This window comes from Aquarana catesbeiana, linkage group LG01 (genome assembly GCF_042186555.1).
Source record: "Aquarana catesbeiana isolate 2022-GZ linkage group LG01, ASM4218655v1, whole genome shotgun sequence".
NCBI lineage: Eukaryota > Metazoa > Chordata > Amphibia > Anura > Ranidae > Aquarana > Aquarana catesbeiana.
Window position 1 is genome coordinate 256208928 of NC_133324.1, and position 12275 is coordinate 256221202.

The 12275-nt window shown below is 44.6% G+C and overlaps 1 protein-coding gene across 2 annotated transcripts in view; it reads right to left on the bottom strand.

Moving 5' to 3' along the window:
- SLC15A4 (solute carrier family 15 member 4) overlaps positions 1-12275 on the bottom strand; it is an 84493-nt gene that overhangs the window by 20018 nt on the left and 52200 nt on the right. Inside the window, exons 3-4 of one of the 2 annotated variants that reach the window (XM_073627996.1) lie at positions 11886-12048; positions 9902-9973 (exon numbers count right to left, since the gene is read on the bottom strand). In XM_073627996.1, coding sequence (XP_073484097.1) covers positions 9902-9973; positions 11886-12048 — 235 coding nt within the window. Of the gene's footprint in view, positions 1-9901; positions 9974-11885; positions 12052-12275 lie in introns of both variants that reach the window. The other variant, XM_073627989.1, reaches the window with a different exon arrangement.

Consider the following 12275-nt stretch of genomic DNA (forward strand, 5'->3'; position numbering starts at 1 on the left):
CCGCCTGAAAAACGGGCAGGCGGATCTTTGCGGGCCGAACGTGTGAAAGGGGCCCAATGCAGGAAATGCATTAAGGTTCAAAATGTTTTTGGTTTAGAATTAGAACCACTTTAAGTTAGTGAAGTTTAAAATGTTAGCATTTAGATTAAAGGATAAGTTCACCTTTAAAAAAATAAATGCACATTCACACTTTTTTTTTTTTTTTTTTGCAGGTAAAAGAAAAAAAAAGGGGGAGTCATTTTTTCCTCTTGGGAGCTTGTAAAGCATTGCACCCACGATCAGCACCGTTTCACCCCTCTGTCTTCTGTATCTATCCTCTCTCCTCTTCGTACCATACATCTCACAGGCTCCCCCTACCCCAGGCACCTTGCAGACATGGATACTATCACAGATAGAGGTGATTACTGAATATGTTTAGGCACACCTGAGGACAGGGCTATTGAAGCGCTTCCTCAGCTCCCATCACAGCCCAGCCTTGTAGCCATTCCTACTCTAAACTTCCAGGACCCCCTTTACCCAACAACCCTGGTCATAGAAATGCAGTTTCTGGGCTGCTTACCTCCCCAGTCCTCAATAATATGACTCTGTTGGACTATTGTGGTCTACTCTGATAGCACTACTATGTACCAATGTTCTATCCCTATACTGTCTAGTCATGTCATTACCTACTACCACCTACTGAGAAGTACCACTGGTGCTGCATTATGATCCGTCTCTTTTCTGGGTTTCCTCATGTTTGTAAACTTCAGGTTATATTTACTGCCTTTTAGTAAAATATTTGAACAAGAAAACTGTGCACCAATATATATATATATATATATATATATATATATATATATATATATATATATATATATATATATATATATATATATATATATATCTCACACACACACACACACTGCATCCTGGTAGTCTTTGTAAATATTAGTTCAGGTAGATCTCCCCCTTTCCAAAAAAATAAAAAAGGGTCCTCAGTGCTGAAAGCTTTTGTATCAGCTTTATGTGAAACCCACTGAGTTAAATACTTAATGGATGAAAGTTAGATCCTTAGAATGATTAAAAAAAAAAATGAATAAGTATTTGTCTACAGGGTCATTTTTCAAACAGCATTTTGTCTAGACACTGAAAAAATACAATTATCCAAATTTAGAGGACACTTGGTGCCCAGACTCTTTTATCAAGGTGTAGTAGCTGACATGTCTCAAATGTTGGACTGGTATAGATTCTGGAACAGACAAATTGCAGCAAAATCCTAATTTGCCAGAATATTATTGACATGTTTAGATTTATGAATGGCAAGATCCAACATTTCCTATGTTGATTATTTATAGGAATGCCACTTGAATATACTTACAATAACTAGTCTAGGAATGTCCCAGATTTTACCCTGACTTGAGTCATAAAAGAAAAATTAGGTACAATGCACTGAGGGAAAACCATCCAACACAAAACTCATTGCAATAAAATAAATGCAAAAGTGCTGAAAAGGGCTCCATCAATACAAATTATAGCAACACTTTGTAGCACACTTCAGGAAGAGGTGGTGGTTGAGGAAGAGGTGGTGGTTGGGGAAGGGGGGCGCCGGGGTCCAGCACTTGACTCATCACTGTAAATGCCACCAATATCTGCGTTTTGTGTTTTTTGTGAATGACGAAACATTGAATAAAGCATTAGTCATCGAACATTCACTGCCATGATGCTTCAACTTTGGTTCCAAACTAACGTCTTTACTGATAACCTCAATATTGGCACTTTCCACCCCTTCATGCCCAGGCCAGTTTTAAGTCATGCAACACTGTACCCATGAAGTTGAGACAATTCCTGGACAGCCGCACTCAAAAGTAGGATTTTTTTACAACAGCTTACCTGTAAAATCCTTTTCTTTCGATGAACATCACAGGACACAGAGCCACAGTAATAACTGATGGGTTATGTAGGTACCATTAGGTATTGGACACTGGTCACACCCTAAGTAGGAAGTTCAACCCCCTATATAATCCCTCCCCTTCCAGAGATACCTCAGTTTTGTAGCAAAGAAATATAAGTGTATTAGAAGAGGGGCGGGACCTCTGTGTCCCGTGATGTCCTTTGAAAGAAAAGGATTTTACAGTTAAGCTGTTATAAAAAATCCTATTTCTTTCTCGGACATCACGGGACACAGAGCCACAGTAATAACTGATGGGATGTCCCAAAGCAATGCCAAATGAGGGGAGGGATCCCAACCAAGTAGGGTGCAAATCAGACCTGAGGACCTTGTACCTCTGTCTGCAGCACACTACGCCCAAAGGCGATATCCTCATGCCTTTTCACATCCACCTGATAAAATCTGGTGAATGTATGGACTGAAGACCAGGTTGCGGCCTTGCAGATCTGAGCCATAGAGGCCCGGTGATGCACTGCCCAAGAAGCACCAATAGCCCTTGTGGAATGTGCCTTGATCTGAAACGGAGGAATCCTGTTTCAAACCGTAAGCTTGAATAATCAATTGTCGAATCCATTTAGAAATGGTAGCTTTTGATGCTGCCTGTCCTCTATTGGGACCCTCTGGCAGCACGAACAAAACATCCGTTTTGCGAATCTGAGCAGTTGCTTCCAGATAGGTCTTGACTGCTCTTACTAAATCCAAAGAATGTAGTGACCTTTCCTCCAGAGAACAGGGATCTGGAAAAAAGAAAGGCAGAACAATGTCTTGGTTTAGATGAAAATCTGAAACCACCTTCGGTAAAAAACTAGGATGAGGGCGCAGTACCACTCTATCCTTGTGTACAATCAAATAAGGCTCTTTACAAGAAAGAGCTGCTAATTCCGATACTCTTCTAGCAGAAGAGATGGCTACCAGAAAAATTAGTTTCCTTGTCAGCAAGATCAAATGAATCTGAGGTATTGGTTCAAAAGGCTGTTTCTGTAACACCGACAGAACCAAGTTCAAGTCCCAGGGGTTTAAGGGCGCCTTAACCGGAGGATTAGGACGCATCACCCCCTGTATAACGTTTCGGACCAAAGAATGCGAAGCAAGTGGCCGTTGAAACAATACTGATAAGGCAGAGACCTGGCCCTTGATGGTACTCAAGGCCAGCTTCATCTCTAATCCTAATTGTAGAAAATCAAGAATTCTACCTATCACATATTTTCTGGGATGCCAACCCCTGGATTCATACCAGGATATATAAGCTTTCCAGATTCTATGATAAATCATTCTGGAAGCTGGCTTCCTTGCATTGATCAAGGTAGATATCACAGGACCTGAAAGCCCACGACTCTTCAGAACGTGGGTCTCAATAGCCAAAGCGTCAAATTTAGCATTTGTAAGGCAGGATGGAACACTGGATCTTGAGATAACAGGTCTGGGCGTACCGGTAGGGTCCACGGGGAACCCACCGTCATCCTTACTATTTCTGCACACCAAGTCCTTCTGGGCCAGACGGGGGCCACCAGAAGTACTAACCTCCTTTCCTGCCTGATCCTGCGAAGGAGTCGTGGCAGTAGCAGAATAGGCGGGAATGCATAAATCAGTGAGAACCGATGCCACGGAATCACCAACGCATCCATCCCGTATGCAAGAGGATCCCTCGTCCGTGCCACAAATCTGTATCTTTTTGTTGAATCGAGATGCAAAGAGATCTACATCTGGAACCCCCCCCCCATCTTTGGCATATGGCCCGAAAGATGTCAGGATGCAGGGACCATTCCCCTGGGAGTAACTGCTGGCGACTTAGATAGTCTGCCTGCCAGTTCTCTATCCCTGGAATGAAAAGAATACAGAATACTGTGTTGCAGTAGTCTTGAATGTAACTGAACATAGGGAACTGCTTCGAATGAAGACTCCATCTTCCCCAGCAGCCTCATACAAACGCGGACAGAAGGACCCTTCTTGGTCCTGACTGTCAGAATCGGCTAAAGCAGTGATCTTTGCCTGAGGAAGAAATACTTTCTCCTGGCTTGTATCTATGATCAGACCCAAATATTCCAGTCTTCTTACTGGTTTTAGGAAAGATTTTTCCAGGTTGAGGATCCAACCTAGATGTTCCAGATACTTGACTGTGGTCCTCAAGTTCCCGTTCAAGGAAGCTACCGACTGGTCTATCATGAGCAGGTCGTCTAAGTATGCTATGACAGTTATACCCTGAGCCCTTAATCTGGCCAGAGGAGGAGCCAAGATCTTTGTGAACACTCGAGGTGCAGTGGCTATCCCAAAAGGCAGGAGCCACAAACTGGAAATGGCGCCCTCCTATCTCGAAGCGTAGAAACTTCTTATGAGCAGGAAAAATGGGCACATGTAGGTATGCATCTCTGATGTCTATCGATGCCAAAAATTCTCCTCCCTGCAGGATGGAGACTACTGTCCAAATCGATTCCATGCGGAAGGATTGTATCCTTAGGAATCGATTCAGATCTCTTAAATCCAGAATGGGTCTGACATCCCCATTTGGCTTTTGGACCGTAAAAAGGTTGGAATAGAAGCCCAATCCTTGATCCCTTGTGGGAACCACCATAATGACCTCTTGCGACAAAAGTCGCTCTAGCGCTAGAAGGAGCGACTGCTTCTTCTCTGGGGACACTTGATCTGAGGAAACGAGGAGAGGGAAATTCTTGAAACTCCAGCTTGTACCCTAAGGTTACCGTGGAGATTACCCATCTGTCCTGGAAGTCCTCCTGCCAGAGCTTTGAGAACTGTAGCAGTCTTCCCCCAACTCAAGCGAGCGGGGGCGCCCCTTCATGAAGAGGCCTTAGTGTCTTGTCTAGAAGAATTCTTCCCCCAGGACTTCTTTTGTCCCTGGGGTTGACTCTTGTTTCTTGCCCCAGACGGAGGAGGCCGTCGTGACTGCCTGGAGGCTGAAGCCCCTGGCGCTGGGGAAAAAGTCTGTTTGAAAGAGGGACGCTTGCTCTTCTTCTTAACAGGTAAGAGAGTGCTTTTCCCACAAGAGATTCTTTTAATATAGTTATCCAAACAACCTTGCACCACAAAAAAGGCAACCCAGCCAACAGCATGGTGCTTCGGCTGACCAATTTTTCAACCATAAGATTCTACGCATATGTACCAACCCGAGTGAAAGACGAGAGGTTTGCATGATAGAATCTGATGGCGTCAACAACATAACATAAGGCCGCTGGAAGGTTAGCGAACCCCTGGGCCTGCTGTTCAGGTAAAACTTTGATGACCTGCTTAACATGGTCTGTTAAGTATTGACAGACTCCAATCGCTGCTACTGCAGGTTGAGCCACTGATCCTGCTAAGGAAAAATCATCCTTTAATAAGGATTCCATCTTTTTATCCACAGGATCCCTGAGCATCTGAGTGTTGTCTACAGGACAAGTCAGACTACTATTTACAGAGGAAATGGCCGCATCAATGGCCGGCATTCCCCACATCTTAATAAATTTTTCTTCCATAGGATAAAGTGTTGAAAACTTTTTTGGCGGAAGAAATCGCTTATCTGGGTGATCCCACTCAGAATAAAAGGAGCTTTTCAAGTAAATTATGAACAGGAAAAGCAGGTGCTGTTTAAGAGGGTTTCAGCGACCCCAAAGAAGAAGAGGGTTCCTTAACAGATTCAGGTACGGGCAACTTAAATGTGGAGCGGACCAATCCAGTAAGGATCTGTTCTAAGACCTTCTCCTCTTGGGAAGCCGAAGAGGGTCCCTCTCCACCTGATTCCTCCGAAGAGGAATCATCCATCCCATTCCGATCCTCTGAAAGGGATTCGTCTTCTTTATCCCAGAGCTCCTCTATCTGAGGGTCTTGGGAAACAGAGGAAGGCCTAGTACGTTTCTTTCCACTGAGTGAAGTAATCACGGCCATTAATCTTTCCTCTAACCCAGTAATGGTTGAGGAAAAAAACTCTTGTGTAATATATAAAGGGGCTATAGTGCCAGAAGCAGGTACAGCTCCAGACCCCAACTGTTCTCCCTGACCAGCCGTCCCTGGCCCCTCAGGGGGGGAGGATGTAGCAGACAGGGGGTCCTCAGAACCTGAACGAGATCCCCTAGTGTCTCTGGTTCTGGGGGTACTTGAACCTCTTCTACCCATAGTGCAAAGCAACAAGGTGTGAGGTATCCAAAATGAACACTGACTGCTGAGCGATAGTCGGGCAAAGCCTTGCTACCAAATGCCCAGTCTGGTGCTCCCTTAGTAAATGCAGCCTAGGAGAATGCCTGTGACCCACCTTACATGCGACCGTCAGCTCTGTGTCCCTCCAAGGCTCAGAGCACTTGTAAAGTGTGCTTTAAATAGCCATGCTTCTGGCATTGTGAGCGTCTGAGCATGCTGACACTGTGCTGACGCTCCCCCCCCCCCCTCGTTTTTGAAAAAACGAGCGCTTCCCGTGTTGGCCGACCCTTCCGGGACAAGCCTGGAGGCAGGCTGGGGGTGGAGGAAAAAGGAGGAGGCCGGCAGTGATGGGGCCTGCCTGAGCAATGGCGGCCTGGCGGCGTTGACATTGCGGTTACAAACCGCCTTACAGCCCATCTGTAGCCTCCCCCTAGTCTGGGGGGAACATTCCTGAGAGAAATCCCCCCATCCCATCCTACCTGGAGCCGGTCTGAGGAGCTGTGCAGCGTGGAACGCTGAGACAGATAAGCATGAGAAGGTATGTGCTCTTGGCAGCCCCCGGTGGTCACAAAAGGCATAGCGTGTATTTACCTTAAAGGAGAAAACCTACTAGAATTCAAAAATTCTGTGGAATCTCCTTCTTACCTTATCCAGCCGCAGGAATCTGTATACACAGACCCAATCTTCACCTCTCACGGTGGGCTCCGTTTAAAAAAACCGTCAGAAACTGGGGCCCCCTACAAATAGGGGAATCCTGCAGTTTTGGCCCTGTAAAGCACCCAGCCAGAAATTAGGAGATTTAAAGCCATTTTCTGATCTGCGGGGTCAGCTCTCTAAAAAGAGAAGCGTTACAGGTAAAACCTCGTTTCTTCGGACACGAGGCCCGGGTACCATCAATTTGGCCATGAAAGGACACTTTGAATGGATCCGGTTCGCCTGGTTCGCCCCAGTATAGGATATCAGGATGTTTCCTTTGGAGCTTCAGCACGGGACATCTTTACACGTCCAACACCTAAGACACTGGCGTAAAAACAGGTATCCCTGGAAGGGGAGGGATTATATAGGGGGTTGAACTTCCTGCTTAGGGTGTGACCAATGTCCAATACCTAATGGTACCTACATAACCCATCAGTTATTACTGTGGCTCTGTGTCCCGTGATGTCCGAGAAAGAAAGCACTGTTTGTAGTGTGAAACGCATCAGCTCTTCTGTCCGTTCTGCTGAGGTATGTATTTTTAATTTTTACTCAATAAAGGCGAAAATAATTTTTTGAGTGAGGCTGTCCAGGATTTTTCTCAAACTTCATTGCTACAAGCATTGCCAGCACCTGTGTCTTCCAATCTAGAGGGGAGGTTTGTTCCTGATTGACCTGCCTTGACCGATGATATTTCTGTACCCATGATAGAGCTTTTTTTTGGTGGGATTTAATCCCCACTGGAGGTTATTTTGTGCTAAACAAAAAAAAAAAAAAAAAACTTGAAATTTTGCAAATCAAAAAACGAATTTTTCTTCTTCACTAATGGGCATTGATGAGGAGGCACTGACAAGGCTGCACAGATGATCAATGCCTTGATTATCATCAGTGTCAATGCTGTATCCACTGTGCCCTGATAGAGCGACTCAACTTTCCTCACACGCTGTCTCTGTGTGAGGAAAGGAGAGCTGATAACTGGCGAGTTCATTTACATGTGACCAGCTCTGACTGGACACAGCTAATCAAATGGCTGCTACGATTGGCCCTTTACCCCGATCTGTGATCCGCTGTGGTCAAGGGACACAGCAATCACACACTTCCCGGTGTGTGCCCAGGGGGCACATGGAAAGCGCGTTCTTTGGAGGACGTTCAGGGACACCCTCCCAGAACTGGAAAGCTACACTGTAGCCAGCCGTACATAGGCTATAGCCCAGTATTACAGTGGTTAAAGCGGGGGTCCACCTATCTATCGTTTTTTTTTTTTTGAGTTCATTCACAAACTTTTCTTCTCAGCATTACATACTCACATATTGTGTGTAATATGTCCGCCTGTGTCAGATTTCGTCGGAAAGAATAACTTATATTATTCACTGCAGGCGGTTTCCATCTTCATTGTGGGCATTTGAAGCCCACAAGCATTTATTTCCTGGATGTGGTGAATGCTGTGCTCCCAGCATTCACCGCTCATTCCCGCACATGCTCAGTGGCATCCTGGGAAGCCTGAGACTAGCTCCCAGGAGTCTGGGAGAGGCTAGAAACACGCCTACTCCCACGGGAGGAGAACCAGGAAGTGCAAAGAAGAATAGAAAAATAAAAGGTAATTACGGCGATTTAAATTTTTTTAAACGGCATGTCAGCATCTAGGCAAGGAAGAGAATACATACAGATATTGTTCAAAATTTGGGTGGAACTCCGCTTTAAATTGAACCCTTGCTTTTCTCATGCAGAACCAACCAACAGGTTTACTTGAAACGTACATACCTTTTTTTTTGCTCTCCCACCATCAGAGGCAAAGAGTGGAAGCCCTATGTAACAGGGCTGTTGTCTCTCCCAGTCCCATGTAATAGCACTGGGTACCTGAGCGGCCAAGCACCAGCACTGTCATGTGGAAGTCACACGCCTCCCCCCTTTACCCAGAAGTAGCGTGTAGTTTCTTTGTGCCCAGAAGCCAAAACAGAGCAGCGAATAAGTGATGTGAAGGTAGGTCTGTGCTGCACCCTGTAAAAGCAAAAAAAAAAAACGCTATACATACTTTTTTGCAGCTCCATCCAGTCCGGTCCCATGTTGAGCTGTCAGCGGCGGCTTCTCTGTGTAGGTGCGTGCAGAGGCGGCAGCTGATAACGGAAGCCCCATAGTAAATCTATGGGTGACGTCACTTCCCAAGCATTTGCTAGCCATTGTGGGCTGTCTCGTATACACAGCATCCGCCGCTGGAGACTGGATCGGCTTCAGAAAAATGAATGTATAGCGATTTTTGCTTCACAGGGTTAGATAGGATTAGTCTCATGTGGCTGCCAGGAGATTTAGAATTGGTTTTTGGTCGAACTTCCACTTTAAAGTGACACTAAAAGATCACGTTTTTTCTTTTTTTAAATAACATATCATACTTACCACCACTGTGCAGCTCGTTTTGTACAGAGTGGCCCCGATCCTGCTCTTCTGGGGTCCCTCGGCGGCTCTCTTGGCTCCACCCCACGTCAGATAAACCCCTGGGAGAAGCGCTCTCCCGGGGGGTCACCTTGCGGGGCGCTCCTGAGACCAGCATTTGGCGTCCCCCCCCCCCCCCGCATTATTGGGTTTGATTGACAGCAGTGGACAGCTGGGGGGGGCTTGGGTGCCAGTCACCGACAGGTGTTTTTTCACCTTAATGCATGGGATGCATTAGGGTGAAAAAACAAGAACCTTTACGACCCCTTTAAGGCCGGTGTCAGGGGAATTAGTCTGAGATACTTTTGAGATCATTCAGAATTCATCAACAGGCGTATCTGACCTGCAGTTAACTTCCTGACCAGCACTTGATATGCTTCCCTTTAGATTTGTATGGTAGTTGGTAGTTACAGCAGAATGGGAGGATAGCAATATTTTTGGAGCTAGCTGATCCTTTCATTGAAAATCCTAGCGAAGAGCAATATTAAAACAGAATTTTCAATGTTTTGTGGAACTGGCTCTTTTGTAAAAGCCCCCTATTAGGAACAGCTGAAGATGAACAAAAGCTGGTCTGTATTCATCACCAAGAGGGGAAAATTCTGATGAAAAGACAGAAATAAGGGGCACAATGGAAGCGAGAAATTTAAAGAATTCAATAAAACACGGTTGAACGAAAACCACACACTAAATATAGTACGCCACTCGGAATTCTACAAATAAAAAACTTACCGTATGAGCTTTACTTTCAAATATCCGTGGGATTAACAAATGGAGGCTCTGAAGGACATATGTGGTTTGCATCTACAATAGAAAACATTTTTATACTTTCAACCATACTTTCGTAATTATAATGAAGGCTTTATGTCAGACAACATTACATTTGTTGCTAAACAAAGTTTAGTTTAAAATTCACAATCCCCTTATGATGGTCAAATACATGCAACTGAACAGTTTGCTAGTACAGTTTTAATAAATTAACGAATTAACTTGGCTGAATGAAATGGGTTTTTGATTAACACCTTATAGGACATTAGGAGAAATTCAGGCACAGATATAGGTTTTCTGCACACAGCCCAAGTCATTTTTAAAGTTCCCTAAAACTGTAGGGTACCCTTTTATTCAGCTAGAGGTTCATGCCTTAGCCTGTCATTGCAGTTGTGGTTAATGATGATAGGCGGTTCAGCAGGGACCGTTCAAGATCCGAACCATGTATGGGCAGGTTGATTGTATCCAAGTTGATCGAAAATCGCAACATCTATGGCCGGTTTTACTGACCTGTAGCGATCAGCAGCTCTCATGCTGTTCTAAAGATAACCAAGGGTGCAGGCACCGGTAGGTGTTAATTTAGCGCATATACACCTACAATATGATAAAAAGGGCACCAATCTCAGAGGATGCTTAAAGGGTAAGTTCACCTTTACAGAAAACTCTAAGGTGAACTTACACAAGTCCCTCTCCTCACCACTCACCTGGTCCCTTGGCAATCTCCAGTTCTAAGCCCGGTATATCCACACCAGGTTCCGGGGCTTAGAAATCCCCTGAGCTGAATGTCTAAAATGTCCCTCGTCGGGATGAACATTTTGCAGCATTCTAATTGGTCATGCTGACCAATCAGCAGCCGCATAGTCCGTCCTGTCAGCTATGGAGAAGACACGTGGCTGCAGAGAGGATTTCTAAGCCCCAGACTCCTGGCGCGGACACACCGGGGCTTAGAACAGGAGTTTGCCGCAGTCCAGGTCAGCGGGACCGGGGGGCTAGGAGGGGGTACTGTGCAAGTTTACCTTACAGAGTTTTCTGTAAAGGTGAACTTACACTTTAAGTTGAAAATGTTAACTAGATAATGGCACACACTGGACATGAAATGCATTTACTTACTTGGTGCCAAGCACAGACTGTAAAAATAACATTAAATAGATCACAGGTATAAAAACAGGGGCATTAAAGTGACCCATGCCATTTAATATAACATGCCCAGAGATGCTCCTGTAAGCTCATTGCTCACTCCCTTAGGGCCAGTTCACACCAGATGCAGTTCCGTGCGCTTTTTTTCTGCACTAAAAATGCATGCACAGTGTTTTCCATGTATTCCAATGGCTCTAGTTCACACCATGCGGTCAGTTTCCGGTGCAGAAACTGACAGAAAACTGACTGCATGGTGTGAACTAGAGCCACTGGAATAAATGGAAAACACTGTGCATGCATTTCATGAAGAAAAAAGTGCACAGAACGGCATCTGGTGTGATCTGGCCCTTAATGCCAAAAAAAGGAAGTACAGAAGACTGGCACAGAATGGCCATGTACAGAAAGTTTGCCTAGACAAAATGACCCTATTTCTCTTTTGCTTAATGGAGGAAACGGTTTTATTTTATACAGTTAAATGGGATAGCAGGAAGAATGATATGGGTAATGTAGGTATTAGTATTAACCGGCCATCACTATAATCAGTGCTGGTTCCTCATTTCCATCACTATTAGGCAACTTCTGGCACAGACCCAATCCCAATCAGCAATGGTAATAATGCCCGCCCTTTGGGTGTGGTGGGGTGTTTAGGCAAGTTGGCCATTTTTATTGGATTTAAGTTAAACTGCTACTAATTGTAGTATAATAATTTTAATAATAATAATAATAATAGTAATAATAGTAGTTAGTGGATAGGAACAGGCCCCAGAAGCAAGAGTATTACAATATATGACCCAATCAAAAGAATACTAACCTGGAAATACACAGTCCAGTAAGGAATTAGGGCCAAAAAGACTGGTATTATCTTCACAAGGGCTTTCACATCTTCTACCTGATCATCTCGAAACGGTCCTCCGCGAGAACCCTTAGCCATATCCAAAATGCTTTGTTTAGGCCGATGCGAACCGTTTGTTTGGCTACTTTAAATTAAAAAAAATTTAATATAAAAAACACAATATAGTAGGTCACCTCCAAAGCAAGCATTAGAGATTTCAAAATATAAACTACATCCACAGTACATAATGTGCAGTGTACACTTAAAGTGTTCTTAAACCCATAACAGAAAAATTAGTTTGAATATGCAGTAAAGCATGCTTGTTATACTCTGTGGAATCCAAGAGGTTAATCCTGTGCATTGTGCAAA